This window comes from Juglans microcarpa x Juglans regia, chromosome 2S (genome assembly GCF_004785595.1).
Source record: "Juglans microcarpa x Juglans regia isolate MS1-56 chromosome 2S, Jm3101_v1.0, whole genome shotgun sequence".
NCBI classification, from domain to species: domain Eukaryota; kingdom Viridiplantae; phylum Streptophyta; class Magnoliopsida; order Fagales; family Juglandaceae; genus Juglans; species Juglans microcarpa x Juglans regia.
The window spans coordinates 22,958,207-22,977,032 of record NC_054597.1 but is presented as its reverse complement, the minus strand read 5'-3'; the positions used below and the strand labels follow the sequence as shown (position 1 = coordinate 22,977,032).

The window sequence follows — 18,826 nt, the reverse complement described above, 5'->3', positions numbered from 1 at the left end:
GGGAAGTCGTCGCCCGTCCTCTTCTCCAAAGCCTCACACCATCCCTTCCCCTAGAAGTTAGGCAAGGCAGATCGCAGATGGGAGCCTGTCATTGTTTCTTCGGCGATGCCTGGCCTATTTTGTCCCCTTGGTCTCACCCGAGGCAGGCTTTTCAACTTTCTGCTTCAGCTCTTGCACGTAGCACTTCCTTGCCGACACTTGCTCTCCCCAGACATCCCCTACCCCCTGGGAGTTGGGAATTTCATTTTGATGTGGTAGGTCGACATGATAGCCCTTAAGCAGTTAAGGGTGGGTCTCCCTATGATGGCATTGTATGCCGACGGAGTTTTTACCACCAGGAAGACAACCATAACAGGGGCCGTGCAGGGACTACTGCCCACCAAGACCAACAACGTGATGGTCCCCAATGGCCAGAAGATGCCTCTGGAGAAGCCTTTTAACGGCATGGGGGCGGGCAGCAGCTGGGAGGTTTTGATACCCATCTTGACGAAAGCTTCCCAGAAAAGTATGTCTGCGGAGCTCCCGTTGTCGATGAGGATTCTGTGGGTGGTGAAGTTGGCGATGAGCATGGTGACCACCAGGGCTTCATCGTGGGGGTACAGAACCCCTTTTTCATCAGCCTACGTGAACTAGATTATTAGAGTGGGGTCGCCCCTTCGTTGCTAGGCGAGGTGATACTCAGTCGAGTACATCTCATAGTATCGGGCCCACCTGACATGCGCTTTTAGACCAACGAGGTGATGCCCCTGCTCGAGAACTCTCCTGCTATGGCTCGAATCTCCCTAAGAGGGGGCTGCTGCCTTGGTGGTGATCAGGGGGATTTAGTGGTGGCCCTCCTATCACCAGCCTTTGAGGGTTGTTTTCTCGTCAGTGTCGGTCCTCCCAATCCCAGCTCCTTTCCCTTGATCTTCTCCTCGGCTTTTGTATTCGTCTCTTGGCCGGGGAGTGGCGACGCCTCTGTTGCTCCGCATATTTCTTCCTTCCTCCCAGGGAGCGGTAGTCCTCGGTGTTGTGTGAGGTGGACCAATGGTACGTGCAGTATCGACACATTGCTCCCTGATCGTCCTCCCCTTGAATGGTGAATGTGGGCCGGTCGTATCATGGCCCAGGTCCTTTCATCGGGACTTCCTCTCGTTGCTTCTCCTAGGAGTCACTTTCACCTTTATCATGGGGTTTGGCCTTAGTTGGGACCTTTTCCTTTCTTTCCTTATACTATATTTCCTTTCTACGTGGCTCGGTTAATGCTCGGGGAGTGTCTTATGCGATGATGAAGCTGTCGGCCTAGTCCATGAATTCCCGCAGCATCGCAGAAGTCTGCCTAGCCAGTTCTGCCATAAACTAGGAGCACGGCCAAATGCCTCCTAGGAGTGCTGCCAAGGTAATCTTCTCGTCTTGATCATCGACGATCATGCGCTCTTTATTGAATAGAGCCAGATAGGATTTCAGGTTCTCGTCCTCCGTTTATTTGATAGTGAGGAGGTACGCGGCAAGGTGCCACCTCCTCCGAATGGACATGAATTGCGTTAGAAACAGGCTGGCTAGCTCGCTGAAACTGTCCACTGATTTAGGTGACAGTGACCCAAACCATGCATGCACTGACCCCTTCAAGGTTAGCGGGAATGCCCTACGAGCAATTTCCCTTGGGAAGCCATGCATCGTCTTGTAAGCCCTGAAGGTTTCCAGGTACTCGAGAGGGTCTCTGCTTCAGTCATACATCTCTATAGCGGGGATTTTGAACTTTGGTGGCAAAGGGAATGTCATTACCCCTTCAGTATAGGATAGACCTGTGCTTGTGAGCATTTGGTCTACCGTCGACGACGTACCCACTTTCTGCGCTATCTCCTCGTACTTCCCCTTGAGGCTGTGGAGCTCGTCCTGCATGTGTTTTTGCTCCTCTTCCTTCTTGGGTCCCGCTTGCGTGTTTCGGGACCCAACTTACTCAATGTCATTGGCCTCCCCGCCCTCTTGATCACATTGGGGTTTCTTGAGTTCCGCATTCTCCTTGCAGAGTGTTTCCACCTCGCCAGTCAATTTTGTCACCCACTCCTCTATGGCTTTTTGCCTTATTTATATTGTGTCTCCCACGTTTCTCCTGAGTTGTTTGGAACGGATTGTCGTAGGCATGAGAAGGATACGCAAGATCTATTACGATCCCACAAACGGCACTACTGTTAACGTCGTGTTTCTCACATCATTGAGCCATACTCTAATAACTCAGGTCTTCACAGCAAGCCCTGCAGAGATAATAACGTAATGCAGCTTTGAGAGGGTGGCCTCGGCGCCAGGGAGCCTCCGATGCCAAAGTCAGTAAGTGTTCTTGGAGTGTAGTAAATAAGTAAGAAAGTCTAGGAATCAAAAAGAGTTTCCTCGTACCTGAGATTAACTATTTATACTACAGGTTTGAAAGTAGATTATGCCTCCTTTCATGAAATCCGAGTTTCTCATACTGTTCACTTTGTCAGAACCTTTAAATGCGGCGTGGCTTTGCGATGACCCCATTAATGTGGCATGGCTCTGCAACAGCATCATTAATGTGGCGTGTCGTCTAGGTGGCGGAGCCATTAATGCGACATGGTTCTCCAACCTTCTCTTCTTGGTCTACCTTTCTCCTGGTCTGCTCATGCTTTCTCTATCAGTAGATCAACGTTCCTCCGTATATGACGCCTGCCATGTGGGCAGGCACCTGATGACTGGACACTACCCGTGAGACCTCAGATCAACAAGTCTCATCCCCTGTTGCACCATCCCTTCTACAGGTTATGTATTGAGGATTCTCCTAGTAGGCCATGTTTGTGACTTTTCATTCCAGCCTCGCGGGGGAGGGGGCGGGGGGGGGGGGGGGGGGGGGGGGGGGGGGGGATCTCCATATTTGAGAGTCACACTATCATTTTCTACCAAAAAGTGTTTCTTCCTTGTGTACAAAAAGTGTTTCTACAGATATTGTTCTGATTCCAGATCCGATACATGTAATCTTTTTTTCCATACATTTTTAATTTTTTCAAACATTTAAAAAAATCAGAACATCATTAAAAAATACTTCCTTAATCATTAAATAAATAAAAAAAATGGAAATCCATTGTGGGAAGTCGGGACCGTAACATTTTCCTTTCTAAAAAATTATAAATATGGAATTTAGCGCATGTGACTTAACACATCCTTAGAGCATTCTCATCCGATTTTCTAAATTTTTCCTTAAATTTTAGCTAAAAAGGACACTCCCTATAATTTTATCCTAAATTTTACTCATTTTCAAAAAACCTTATACATCTCATTCCATATCATTTTCCTATTTTATTAAAATAATACTTCTCTATTCTTTTTTTATTATTTTTTTCTCTCACTTCCATTTACAAATTTAACTACTCAATATTTTCTCTTTTATTTTGAACTACTACTCTAGTGAATATTTTAAATAAGAATTTAAATTATTTTTAATATTTTAAAAACTATTATTTTTTTATATTTTCGTAGTTATTTAAATTATTTTTAAAACTATTATTTAAAATTATAACAATATGAGTATGAGAAAAAGTGTAGATGATTGAAAGAAGAATTAATTTAATTGAAATGAATAAAATATTGATAAAAGTGATTTAGGGGATGAATAATTGTTTCCTATATTTATAGAACTACTGTTCATTCCCTAAACATTTTTTTTAAAATAGGGATCCGGATGGAATGAGATTTTGAGAGCATTTCCTAAATCTTTTCTCAAATTATAGGAAAAAAGAAGTTATAGGACACTGTATGAAAATGCCCTTAGTCGTGTATAAGCCTCGCGTGCGTGCCATCACTATTCAATACTTCCTATAGGTACAAGTGCAACACCACTTTACTCCTTTGGCCCACAATTCCAAGATTCGTCTCACCAAAACTTCCCTTTTGTCCTCAACAATATACAACTCGCTATAGACTGAGCTGATGGGCTCTAGCGTTCTAGCTTTCTTGAGTTTGAATCTGAAGGCACAAGATGTGGAAATCGCCATCAAATGAAACAAGACCATATATCGACCAGAGTGCACCAACTTCAGCTGAAGCTCTAACAGCAATTTGTTTGTCTACATGTTGGACGCTTCCTCCTTGGTTTCGCCATGAATCGAACGAGGGTCGGTCTTTTGGTTCATTGTCTTTTTTATGCATTAAGTTGATTGTGTTGGGCATTTTTGTTTGGAACACCCCATTCCTTCTTCTGCTCCTAAGTTTTAATTAAAAAATATATAATAGAGTAATGTTAGATGTAAGTCATAAGTGTTCAACCTGACGCCCATCTCCTTATATATATTTAAAAAAAAAAAAAAAGACTCACTCAAAAAAAATAAGTGACTTCTCGTTGGGCGGAGTTTTCAGTATGAGAAAGTCTACTTTGCCTCTTTAATTTGACACCTCTATTTGACACCTAGTCAAAATTTATTTTTTTATTTTATTTTTTTTTTACTTAATGGTTAAAGAAATGATTTTAAATGTATTGGTGTATTTTTTTATTTTTTAAATATATTTAAATATGTTAAAAAAATGTGAAAAAAAAAAGAAAAAAAAAATTTACGCTGGGCGGTATGCCCGGCGGTCAAAATGGGGCGGCATAGTAGCCGCCCCCTTTCAGTATTATTCATCTCTCATAGCAGCAATGACTACAATGCCATGTAGGTGGAGGTAGGGCTGCTCAAACTCTAAGTTGTTCCCCCACAATTAGTTAGATGAATAGAGATTTTTTTACAAATTTCTGATTTACGAGAGATAAGATGCAGTATGTGAATTCCACTGTATTAAATGATGTCCATACTCTATAGTCAGTGTTAACTTTAAATATTAAATATAGTTAAGTCTACCTATCATATTTTCTATTTTTAAATTATGTTGTGTTTGGATAAACGGGTTTGAGTTTAAATTCCAAATTTCGATCAAGAGGTTTAAAACATCTTATTCCAAACATCTTGATTCTATTTGTTAGAATGATTGAAATTCCTTGTCAATAAACAAAATTTAAGCTCCTTTTGGATCTGATTCAAATTTAGTTAACATCCAGCATATATTCCAAACAGGAGATTTGGATATTAAATAAGAGTTTTGATATTCATTAGCTATTATTCACTCTCACACTTTACGCTTGATATATTTTTTTTATAGTATGTGAAATAGTAAATAGTGACTGATAAAAATAATTATTCATTAAATAATCATATACAACATGATCCAGAAGCCACCTTTTAAGATTTGAAGTATGGGAAATTAGATCCACGAGTCCTCGTCAATATATTTCCTACAACTGCTACTTTCCTTGAAGTAGGTTGAAGGGTAGGTAAGATGGGGATGGTCCCATAATCAGTGTATTCAATCCAATTAAAAGCCACATGGGTGCTATGCACATGCACTTTCCTAATTTTAAGGTAAATAAAAGGTGCATTTGTGGCTTAAAGAAGTAGAGGCAATTATGTCTCAAAGAGGCCCATCTCTGCCTAACTCTTTGTGCAACACTACTCTTTCACATTACACATTAAAAACAACACCCCTACATGTGCATAATTTTTTCCTATTTCTTTAATGAGATTTGTTAAGACATGTTTGGAGAGAAATGAAATGAGAATTTTATGAATGGTAATAAAATAATTTATGAATAGTAGAGAGATAGTTTGAGTATGGAATTTTGGGAAAGAATAGAGAAAAAATTAAATAAAAAAATTATAAAGTAAAAATATTGTTAGAATTTAAGTTTTCAATATTATTTTTATTTTGAGATTTAAAAAAATTGAATTGTTTTTAACTTTTTATTTAAAAGTTTAGAAAAATTATAATGATTAGTTTAAAAAAATTGTAATAATTAATTTAAAAGTATTTGTGTTGAATGATGTTTGAGAAGGAGACGGGATAAGATGAGATGAGATGAGAATTTTGATATGTAAATTTTTTCCAAACAAGTCTAGAAATCCCTTTTAGTTTTATTAGCTAGATCTATAAATAGTTTGTCAAATCCAAAATGTCCATCTACTAGACTATTGTGAACTAATCCTAGAAGCTTGGACCTGAAGGTTTCATCTTGGCCAACATACAACCATAGTTATAGAAGAGAGGTCTGTCTATCCCCATCCAAAACTTAGAAATAGAGCCTTTTTATTCTACATTAGTAAATCGTATCCTAATGCCCATTTATTTTTAGACTTTAATATATAGATTATGACGTCATCTATCCTTTAGTGCCCTTTTACTTTGACACTACTACATAAATATCCAGGGGTCTGTCTTGATACAAATGCAGCTTGTGAGATTTCTAATGGGAAATCGCTGGGGCTACCACTGGTGGCTCCCGCTTCCTTTTTTTTGTTTTTTTTTTAATTTTTTTTTAATGATTAAGTATGTATTTTTTTTAATAATATTATGATTTTTTATATTTTTAAAAAATATTAAAAAATAAACATATGAGAAAAGTAGAGGCCACCGGCAGGAGTTGAGAGCGGTGGCGGTAGAGCCACTCATTTCTATGAGAAAAGGACAGAGAACAGCAGTTTGTTCGCCCAAAAGTTTGAAGATCAAAATGCTTGCAATCAAACTTTTTGAAGAGTGTGGTAATGGCTAACTGGGCTTAGTGATTTGTTAAATGGAGAGAGACAGACCTCACTTATTTGGCTAAATTATTAGTTTGCTATGGTTGTGTAAGATTAAACATAATTAGAAAAGTATCTTATGACTGTTTCTTTCTCCACAATCTTGCGTACTTTAAAAGGGAGAGAGAACATAAAAATATATTTCAACGTATAAATAATTCTTATAAATGTCTGAAAATAATTTAAAGAAAAATGATTTATTCAATTTTGGCGCACTCTCTTCCCCGTGCACTATGTTTGAAAATAAATAGAAGAAATTTAGGACTCACGTGGACTTCATTTTTTTCAAATAGAAGGGATATAAATATAAAGAAATTATACAAAATAAATTTATAAATTGACGTGATTTCAAATAATCCGTTATATATACTTTACAATATAACATATCCCATCAAGTCATGTCAGTTTGTGAATTTACTTTTGTATAATCTATTTATAATTAAAATATTTATTTTTTTTTAAAGAAAATGTATGAAATTTATACACTCTAAAATTATATCTAACATTATAAAAATTTCATCAAATTTCTAATTATTTTCAAGGGTTATTTTATTTACATTATTATGAATATCACATCTTAGTGATTGGCTCAATATTAGATTTAGAGTCGGGCTACTCTAAAGCTCGCTCTTTTATAATTTTTTTTTATTTTTTTATTCATATTTTTTTATTTTTTAAAAATAATTCATATTTTTTTAACATATTTAAATATTTTTAAAAAATAAAAAAATACATCAATACACTTAAATTATTTCCTCAATTACTAAATAAAAAACAAATACCAACGGTCAACAAGAACGGTGAAACATGGACGGCAAAAAATCTTTTCCCTTGGATTTATCTAACCATACACAATACTACTCGTCATAGTGGTACACGGAACATTGTGCGCACTTCCGTAGATTAAAAAATTTCTCAGTCAGTAGAGTGGGGGCTACTTGTAAATCTAGCCGTTAACCACTTGTTCAAGAAAAACAAAAATATATATATTATTTATTTACCGGATATTTTCTCAGTTTTCTCTGTACTAAAAACTCATCCACCCCTACCAAAGGTACGGGTACAATGCAATGCATACATAAATGAGTAAGGAAAATGCTTACTTAGACAAAGAAATATGATTATTAGTGAATTAATATATATTTTTTAAGTTTTAAAAATATTTAAAGATGTATAAAAAATGATTAAAAAAAAAAATACATTTACATTTTCCAACCCAAACTATCACTATCTTTTATTGGTACAGATAACAGGATTCGATGAGTAAAGATATATGTATAAAAAAAGTTTTATAATTTTTTATTTCATCATATTATTTTTATAAGCTATTTTCATAAAAAGATCCCCATTTAAAATAATATTATGTAAAAGGTTGTAAAAATAGTTGTATGTGTATAATTTTCCTATTATATTTTATAGCTTCTATGCTATATTATTTATGTGCATTTTTAGGAGTGAAAATGCTTTTATGAGAGTCATTTTTAAATGATAACTTTCTATATATGTGTTGATAAATAAAAGAGTAATGATACAAAGTTCTTTTATAACTGCTTTACTGACTTATTTTATAATCAATCAATGCAATTAAACTACTTAAGAAAAAAAAAATCTCAATTTTACAAAACTACTCTCGATTTTACGTAGAGTTGTAAAATAGATGTAAGAGAGTCGTAAGGGAATCATTCTCCAAAAAATAAAGATTTCATGCACAATAACCCAACAAATTGACTTCATTTTCTTGTTCAACAAAGCATCTTCCATGTTGTGTCACAGATTACAATTGGTATGAGAACTAATGATCTTTCTATTGAATGCTTCACTACAATATTACATATTATTAATTTTAAATGCAGTATTAACCCAAACAAATACACTCTTTTTCATTTTCTTGTTCAACAAACTATCTTGTTTATTGTATCATAAAATCAGGACAATCTTTCTATGAATCTTGCATTTTCTTTATAATATAAATTGAAGATCAAGACGGATTCTTATATTTACAATTGTTGATATAAACCTAAAATATTGCGAAAAATGAAATACATTTATATAAGCAATATTATTATTATTATTATTATTATTATTATTGATGTTGTTGAAGTTTCGGTCATTATTAATTTATTATCATCCATTCTATGTATTATTATCATCTTTATAATTATTATTTTGGATAATTTCATGATTAGAAGATTGCTTAGCTAGGCTATACCATTCTCATTAGGATGTATGGATTTGAACCTCCCAATACATGTTCTTGTTTAGCTTGTTTGATTTTGAGTTTATTTATTGAGGAATTCTATGCATCATTTATTAGTGTTCACTTTCATATTTTACATCTATATATTTTTTTTTTCTTAAGATGTGAAAATTTTTTTATAGAATGTAGGGTATGGATAATGAATAACAGCTTATGAGAAGGAATTTTCCTAATTCTTTTATTCAATCTCATTTTGGCTTGTTTGATTTGAGGATTTTGTAGTATTTTTTGGTTTCTAATTCTGGCTCCGTTTTTTCCTTTCTTTTCTTATTGTGCGAGTGCGTGGCGTGTATATATATATATATATATATATATATATACACATACAGTTTCCTGACCACTCTCACTAGTCACTAGTCTTCTCTCTGCGGCAAAACTCAGAAACATGGGCTCTATGGCCATGCTCTTGCTCGTTCCTCTTCTAGCTCTTCTCCTACCGTGCTTCTCTGTGGCGTCCAAGCAAACTTACATAGTTCACATGAAGCACCATGACAAACCATCTGCCTTCGCCACCCACCATGACTGGTACTCCGCTCACCTCCAATCCCTCTCCTCCTCCACTACCTCTGACTCTCTCCTCTACTCCTACACTACCGCATATCATGGTTTCGCTGCCTCGCTCGATCCCGACCAAGCCGATTTACTCCGCAGATTCGATTCGGTCCTAGGTGTCTATGAAGATACGCTTTACACTCTCCACACTACCCGCACCCCCGAGTTCCTTGGCCTAGACTCGGAATCCGGCCTCTGGGCTGGTCATAATACTCAGGAACTCGACCAAGCCTCTCATGACGTTGTCGTTGGGGTCCTCGATACTGGGGTCTGGCCCGAGTCGAAGAGCTTCGACGACTCTGGTATGCCAGAGATCCCGAGCCGGTGGCGGGGCGGATGCGAGTCCGCACCGGATTTCAGCCCCTCGCTCTGTAACAAGAAGCTCATCGGGGCTCGCAGCTTCTCAAAGGGCTATCGAATGGCCTCTGGCGGTAGCTACCTGAACAAACCCAGGGAGAAGATGTCGCCTCGGGACCGAGACGGCCACGGCACTCACACCGCGAGTACAGCAGCTGGATCCCACGTCACCAATGCCAGCCTCCTCGGCTATGCCAGCGGGAAGGCGCGTGGGATGGCCACCCATGCGCGCGTCGCCATATATAAGGTGTGCTGGAGCATTGGATGCTTCGGTTCCGACATTCTGGCAGGAATTGATCGGGCCATTTTGGACGGCGTCGATGTGCTATCACTCTCTCTCGGTGGTGGGTCCGTCCCTTATTACCGCGACAACATCGCTATCGGAGCATTCGCGGCCATGGAAAGGGGTATTTTCGTCTCTTGCTCCGCCGGAAATAGCGGGCCCAACAGAGCCTCGTTGGCGAATGAGGCCCCCTGGATCATGACCGTTGGGGCCGGGACCTTGGACCGGGATTTCCCGGCTTACGCCATACTCGGGAACAAAAACCAGTTCACGGGAGTGTCACTTTACAGTGGGCAAGGAATGGGAAATAAACCGGTAGGTTTGGTTTACAGCAAGGGGAGTACTAACTCGAACAACATGTGCTTGCCCGGTTCGCTCGACCCTGAGTTTGTACGTGGGAAAGTAGTGGTCTGTGACAGAGGAATAAACGCACGCGTGGAAAAAGGAGAGGTGGTACGCGACGCGGGTGGGGTTGGGATGATACTCGCGAACACATTGATTAATGGCGAGGAATTGGTGGCCGACAGTCACCTGATACCAGCGGTGGCGGTTGGGCGGAAGGCCGGGGATCTGATTAGGGAGTACGTGCGGTCGGATCCGAATCCGACGGCTGAGCTGAGGTTTGGTGGGACCGTTTTGGACGTGCGGCCATCGCCAGTCGTGGCGGCGTTTAGTTCGAGAGGGCCCAATCTGGTGTCTCCACAGATCTTGAAGCCGGACGTGATTGGGCCAGGTGTCAACATCTTGGCCGCTTGGTCGGAAGCCATAGGCCCCACTGGGTTGGAGAAGGACACCAGGAAGACCCAATTCAACATCTTGTCAGGTTTGGCTTGATCGGATTCAGTTAATCGTTTGTATGCGACTGTTTCGTTTGGTGTTTTATATGTGCTTCGAAAATTGCAGGTACATCGATGTCTTGCCCCCATATCAGTGGGTTAGCAGCATTGCTCAAAGCAGCCCATCCGGATTGGAGTCCAAGCGCAATCAAATCCGCGCTGATGACTACTGCCTACACCAAAGACAACACCAACTCCCCGCTCCGGGATGCTGCTGGCGGTGGTGCATTTTCCGATCCTTGGTCTCACGGTGCAGGTCATGTTGACCCCCACAAGGCCCTCTCTCCGGGCCTCGTGTACGATCTCTCACCGGATGACTATGTTGCCTTCCTGTGCTCGTTGGACTACAGTACTGATAATGTCCAAACCATTGTCAAACGCCCCAATGTTACCTGCTCGAGGAAGTTTTCTGACCCCGGACAGCTCAATTACCCATCGTTCTCAGTTGTATTCCGAGACAAGAGGGTTGTTCGATACACTCGTGAACTGACGAATGTGGGGGCTGCTGGGTCGGTCTATGACGTGACAATCAGTGCACCACAAATGGTGGCGGTGACAGTGACCCCCAAGAGGCTGGTTTTCAAAAATGAAGGGGAGAAACAGGCGTACACGGTTACCTTTGTGGCCAGGAAAGGTATGCCTAAAGTGGCTAGGTCCGAGTTTGGTTCAATCGTTTGGAGCAACGACGAACACCAAGTGAAGAGCCCAGTTGCTTTTGCATGGACTCAGCTGGTGAGATCGTAAGCCGTTTTGGGGTTGATTTTTCCCTCCAATGCATTTGGGGCCAGTGCAGCCAGTTTGGTAAGAAAAGAAAACAGCTAAGAAGGCCTTTCTCTATCGAAAACGATCATTGTTGTTGAATTCAACGTTTGGTTTTGCCAGGATGAAAGCCGTACAGACTCTTCAGAGAGGAGAGGAGAATTGACGACAGTTGAGAGGGAATGTATGCAGTTGGAGTTTACCACGAAGTTTGGAGGGGAGAATGGCATACCATTATTAATATAGTTGGCTTTTAACGAATTGAATGTTATGGTTTCTTCAGAAATAATTGGTTGAGGCCTTGTATGTTTTCGCAAATAAGATGAGATGAGTTGATATTAAAATTAAAAGTTGAATAAAACAATATATTTTAATGTTATTTTTGTTTTAAAATTTAAAAAAATTAAATTGTTTATTTTATCTTGTATGAAAATTTGAGAAAGTTGTAATGATTAAATGAAATGAGTTGAGAAGACTTGTGAAAACAAACGAGACCGAAATATATACTGACTTTCTGTTGAGGTGGAAGTTGGAAATTGAGCACCTGATCTCATTTACGGCCATTCCAACTTGGTCACAATTTGGTGTGAGTTTTGCAGTCTACCGAAGTGTTGCAATGTGTAATATTTTTACAGGGTATTTTAAACGGAAAAACAAAGCAATAATTGATCTTATATTAAATTCTCGTTTGTTGCCGAAATTGGATTCATGCAATACTTAAATAACATATTATTAATGTATGCTCCTTCCAGACTGAAACTCCAATGACGATGCACACCCATATGGCTTTCGGTTTCACAGTTTTGCAGGTTAAAGAGAATCCGACAAACCCTAGAAGATCTAAAACATGACCTGCCCACTTTATTGTTATACCATTGATCATTGGGCTTCTTGTCGGACCATTGATTTGAACTATGGTACACCAACCGAGTTATCAAAGGAACCACCCTGTAGACTCAAATTGACCGAACATGGTTACTTTTGTTTGTGGGTGCAAAACTACAAAAATAATTTTCTTGATGAGTAGAAATGCTTCAACCACCAACTTGATAGTAAGTTGATCAAACCAGTCGTGATAACTAAAGACATTTTATTGATATCAAATATTTATAGAAAATGGCATTCAACAGTCATTTTATACATGAGTAATGCTACCCATCATCCATTTTACCATCATCCTCTCATAAGTATCCATGTTGAGAGGATGATGATAAATAGATTTATCCTTTATATATTGTTCTGGCTTTTATGTTCCATGTGTTGCAATGAAAAATTGTTGATAATGCAATCACAGAAGAGTTTTAACTTGTCTCTTGATTTGTTTAATAAGATTAGTATGAATTTCAGTCAAAGAGCGAGGGTTGGAATGTAGTCACTCAAAGAGTGGACGTCATTATTTTCTCATATCTTATCATAACCAAGAAATTTAATCTTGGTTTGGAATAATTTGATTTTCTTAGCAGAGACAACAAACCCATTATATATATATATATATATATATATATAAGTTGAAAATTTGTGAAAACCAAAGCAACAATCTCAGAAGAAGCTGCTATCTCCCTCACAGATCAACCTATTGCCCATATATATTGAACTTGAAGATACTATCTTAAAGCCATCCACATATCCAAGTTTTATACTCAATTAAAAATAAACTTCCATGTTGAAGAACTGTGCTCCAGAATGGGATTGCACCAATATACTAGTAACACAGATAACAAGGGTTGCAACAGGTTTTTGTACAACAGCAACAAGGGCGTACCTTTGGACATTTGGGACGTGTACATCTCCATATGCAGCAAGAGCAGTCAGGGCATGAAGGAGATGGGAAATTGCAACAACTTCTGCTGCACGAAACTTTTTTACAGCAATGTGATCTGGGACAAGCACAACAGCACCACTTCGGGAAATGACAACAGCTGACACAGGAACCACAGGTACATGGATTGCAGTCACAGCTGCTGCAGCAGCTGACACAGGAACCACACTTGCATGGATTGCTGTCACAGCAGCAGCGCGGCATCTCTAGATGAAATGAGCACCCAGTAGAGCAGCAACAGCAGATCCAAGAGAGGTTAAAACAAGGCATTCCACTACAAAAAAGCGCACTCCAGTTACCTATGGATGTTTATACACAAAGTGGAAAATTCTGCTTCTAAGATGCAGACAAAAATAAATGCTGATTGTTCTAAATTGGTGGTTCCGCAACTTTGCATGAAATTGAAAGGAACCCGAGTTTTCTTAAGGGGTAAATAACAGAATAAAGTTTCCAGATGAGTTTTCTTTGTCAATCCTATTCAGAGCATGGTATGCAGGAAACATGCATACCACTTTACTACTGGAGTGTCTACACCAGAAAGGAAATCAGTTTTTTCCATCCAGTACATTCCCTATTTCCTTAAATAGTAAAAACTATATATACTGCCTTACAGGATGAAACTACTTTCTAAAATTAAATGTAAGTTGTCTTTGTGAATTATAGAATATCCTATGTCATCTATTCTACATTGCATTTCAGAATCTCCAAGGTAAAGCAGCAAATGTGTGGTTAGTTGCTACTTGATCCAAAAATGTACAAAACCTTTTCCTCCTTAACAAATTCAGAGAATATACAGCACTTATTTTTTCACAACTACTTAGTCATTTTGACAGTAAATACAGAAAAAAAAAATTAATTGGTTATAATGTCTAGATAATATGAATGCAGCAATTGAGACTGGTTGCAATATTGCTGTCATTGTGAAGATTATAATTGAGGATCCTAATAACATGTACGACTGTAAGAAAACAGAATGGCTATGTTCATGGTTAGTAATGATGCATGCTATTGCTTCTTGTGCTCATCATATTCCAACTAATGAAAGAATCTGTAACGCCTCAATGAAAGGCCCAAACTACATGGTTTATACTCTAAAAGGACTAGTCAATGATACAATTAGAGCCTCATTAGAACCTTATAAAGAGTAAGAACTTTTCCTTCCCCAAGTAATGTGGGATCCCATTCACCATCTACCTTTATCCTTATCATATATCACAGAGTCTATATGGTAAAACACAGATAGTACAATTTCAGATGTATAGGCATACTACAAAATGATAATAGTACCAGAGCCATTTCCACAAGCGACAGGTCCGATGATTCTTTCGATTTCTGCTTAAAAGGGAAAATATAGGTGGATTGTTATCCCTTAAAGTTTGTAGAATACTTAACAAAAAATGTTTGTAGAAGATTTTGATAACAGAATACTTACGTAGGTATAAAAGGATCAGAGTTTTCCACCACATAATCAGCAATCCTGCAAAATGATCGTGTCTATATAATCCTTAGGATATGAAAAAAAAAAAAAAGGGAAAAATCTCAAAAGAAATTCGCAAGATTGAACGCCATATAACTGATTTTGTAAACTAGATACTGAACAAGCAATTGGGAGTTAAACCTACTCTGTGCAGCATCTAGAAGCAGGTTGAAGGCTTTGAGCGGATTTTAATTCGTCCTGCTCACAGAAAAGTTATCAAAACTTTTGCCCACCCATAATAACTAAAAGAATATGGAAAGCTACTCATTTGAACAGTTATGCATAAACTTGTCTTTTTGCAAACTTATGATTAGAAATTTAGAGGAACTGACTACATCAGTGGCATTCAGTTTCATTTTGTTAGAATAAATCTAAACCTGAAGTACATCTCATTGCCACCAATAATTCCAATTTAACCTCGGAAGTTAGACGAAACTACCAATAGATCAAAATTTTCAGATAAGTAAGCCTAAAGGAAAAGACAGAGAACATCCATGCACAATCACTAACATATCTCTGTTTATCACTTCTATTATAATGTAGATGAATCATTAGCAGAACGCATGTATTGAGAGTTCATTCGTTAGGATGCTTATGCAATGAATGGTGGTGATTTGATGCTTTTGATATTATTATTTGTAAGTGTAATGGTTGAGTAACAAAATAACTAGCCTATCAAGTATGAAAAGATTATTCAGGTGGATAACGTGGGCTGGCTACTAATTAAGACCGAAACAACTGCCACTAACAATGACCAACTTCAGCTTTGACCACTTTCGTTTGCGAGAATGTATATATTTGATGTATGCTACGCTAATTTTTCAACAAAGAAAAGGGCAAAAGCGATCCACCCTTAAAGATCTGTTTACCATTTTTTTATGAAATACTCCAAATGTGTCCATTAGGGTCAATACATTCATCCGGCCTTATTTGTTTTCACAACTCTTTTCAACTAATTTCATCTTATTTAATCATTACAACTTTTACAAATTTCTACATAAAATATAATAAAAAATTCAACTTTTTCAAATCTCAAAATAAAAATAATATTACAAATATATATTCTAAGTTTCTAACAATATTTTATTCAACTTTTATCTCATCTCATCTGCAAAAACAAACGAGGCACAACTAGTCAGTGTCCATAACTATATAGGAACGTTCTTGTCTTTGATGGAAAACGAGAGTTGGTTGAAGTCCCAAGGTTCCTAACTAGTTAAGGTCGAAACAACTGCCAGTAATGAAGACCAACTTCAGCTTTCACAGTTTTTATTTTCAAAAATGTATATATTGGCATGTATGCTAAGCTAATTTTTCTACCACAAAAACAAACAGGGCAAAAGCGATCCACCCTCAAATATTTGTTTACAATTTCTTAAGAAACTCTCCAAATGTGTCCTCCTTTAGGTTCAATAAAACACCCTTTGGTTAGCTGTATTTCGTAAACTTCAAATTCAGTGTCCAATATACATGAATATTCTCATCTTTGATCCCATAAAACTCGCATCCTCCTCAGATTCACTAACAAAAATCTTTCCCCTATACATCCAATCACGCATTTCCCTTGCTTCTTTATAGTCAGACTGCCAAAAAAACCTGTGAATACTTAAAAAATTCATAGCAACAGAGAAAAAAATCTCGGATTTTTCTTTTCCTCTAAAAAATTTCTTCCCTAGAAGAATGTGTCAAACCCCAATATACTATGAAAAAGTTAAGCCCATCTAAAACGCATTAACAATGCCTTCCCCCACAAAAAAGAAAAAAAAAATGTCCTTTCACTGCAAAATAATCAGAAGTAAAGAAAATATCACACTCAACTCACCTCAAGAAAGCCAATCTCTCTTTCAAGCATCTGAACCTTGGCCATTCCACGGCGCTTCCCGTATAAATCTGGATAGTCCGGCGGCGACTTCGGACGCGGTGGCGGCAGCGTTGGCAGCGAGGGAGAGAAACCCGACGGAGCAGCCATTTGGTCACAAACTTAATGAGTCCTTAAATCTCTGAATCGCTCAAACTTAAAAACCAGACAGTGAAGAAATAGACCGAGCAAGAAGTCCCTGTACTTGAAGTATTAATTAGCAGTAATAGTTCCAGTACATGTAGCAGTTACAAGAAGAAGCAGCAGTAATAGGAAGTAAGAAAGAAGACGCTGCTAGCATACATATGATGCTAGGTGTAATGAAAGCTATACGAAAGGTTTTGTGGAAAGGGCAGTAATTAGGCTATCTGACAATGATAATGAATACCCATAAACAAGAAAACCCAGAAAGAGAAAAGTTTCTGCAGGAACAGTGGAGTACATAAATGCATAAATCACACTGCGGTTGCAGGGATTAAATGAGGCTCAAAGGGTAAGAGAAAGAGTAGTGATAATAAGGCTAAAAAGAGAGCCCATTATTGTCGCAGTGATCTATGAGTGAAAAAGGAGGAGATGATGGCCAGTAGTCCGTGGCTCTCTCTCTCGAGGCACATCTTTTGTGCCTTGTGCTGGCTGGTTGGAGTAGTAGAAATAATAATATTAGTAAAAACGGCTGTGATAAAAGCCTGCAGCTGCAAGTGTCTGTACGAACCCATTTGGCAAAGTTGAGGGATTTGATCGAAATCTGAGTGAGATTTTTGAGTTTGTATAAACAAAACTCAGAGAGACTGTTTGTATTTTTCTTTTTTCTTTTCCTGTGTCTTCTCTCTGGCGAGGTTGCAGAGGAGGGAGCGAAAAGCACGATGGGAGGACATCAGATCAGACCCCACGTGACCGCTGCGTAGGAAAGAGAAGAGCACCGGATTGTGTGTTGTTTTGAGCCTTCGACGATGCATCAGCTCTGACTTTGAGAAAAAAAAAAAAAAAAGAGAGAGAGAGAAACACTGCCAAACCAATGTAATTTCATGTCAAATATTATTTGAGTTGCCTTTCATAAATGGAAGATGCAGCATTCCTTTCCTTTTCAGCCATGACAGGAGACCTTAACCTCGGAAATCATGTATTGAAAGATGGAAGCATAAAGAACGAGAGTAACGGCTTCGTTAGAATGAAAGCAATTTAAAATGTTTCCATTCTTAGCTCTCAGTTTTATTTCCTCACGCCTCATACACCTACGTCAACCAGAAGAAGAAAGTTTTTTGAGATTCCGCCAAATAGATCATCACATGACAACATGCGAGGTCTTTGTAGCTTGAGTCAGGGGGTGATACCCGCGTAGTGCGAGGGGATCATACCCTCTCCTGCATACATTAAAAAAAAATATAAATTCATTAAAATTGTATTTTATATTGCTTTGATAACCTATTGATGACCCAAAAATAATTAAATTATTTTATAATTTGGCCTCCTTTTAAGTCTCACATTACTTAAGTATAACTATTGTATTATTTTTTCCTCCTTTATATAATAATTTGTATAAATTATATTGTATACAAATTGTATATATTTATATATAATATATTTATATAAATATTAAAAATTATAATTTTTTATATTAAAAATAGGAGTAGTGCAGAGCGGATTGGGGGGGGGGGGCGCTGGAGTCAACCCGCCAATCCATGCAGGTTAGCCTGCCTGCCCATGCAGGGGTGGGGTAGACGGGGGCGGGGTAGTGGGGGGCCGGCTCCCACTGCCCAACCCTAGCTTGAGTTTTACAAGCATTTTTCTTTCTTTTAAATTTGGGAAATTAATAATTTTATATAATAGTCTTATTTTCTAAATTCAAATCCATCAAAATTAAATAAAAATTAAAAAAATATTATTATTAGATTAAAAATCTTGTTAAAAGTTGTAAGATAATTATGTCTATATCATATTGATTTAGATTTTATAAAATGATATAAATGCAATTATTTGTAGAATTTTATATATGATTTTTAATAAGATATTATTATTTACTGAATTGATTTGA

The 18,826-nt window shown here is 37.9% G+C and overlaps 2 protein-coding genes across 2 annotated transcripts; one reads left to right on the top strand and one right to left on the bottom strand.

The window, feature by feature from the left end:
- Positions 1–9,194: 9,194 nt before the first annotated feature.
- LOC121252866 (subtilisin-like protease SBT1.8) lies at positions 9,195–11,709 on the top strand. The gene is made up of 2 exons (XM_041152695.1): positions 9,195–10,868; positions 10,949–11,709. The coding sequence occupies exons 1-2, from the start codon at positions 9,239–9,241 to the stop codon at positions 11,623–11,625; spliced, it is 2,307 nt and encodes a 768-aa protein (XP_041008629.1). The 5' UTR covers positions 9,195–9,238; the 3' UTR covers positions 11,626–11,709.
- Positions 11,710–13,204: 1,495 nt separating this feature from the next.
- LOC121252867 (guanine nucleotide-binding protein subunit gamma 3-like) lies at positions 13,205–17,728 on the bottom strand. Its single transcript, XM_041152696.1, has 5 exons — positions 16,759–17,728; positions 15,082–15,134; positions 14,892–14,936; positions 14,747–14,791; positions 13,205–13,733 (listed from the first exon to the last, which is right to left on the bottom strand). Exons 1-5 carry the CDS (start codon positions 16,903–16,905, stop codon positions 13,343–13,345), a joined length of 681 nt encoding a protein of 226 aa, XP_041008630.1. The 5' UTR covers positions 16,906–17,728; the 3' UTR covers positions 13,205–13,342.
- Positions 17,729–18,826: the final 1,098 nt, after the last annotated feature.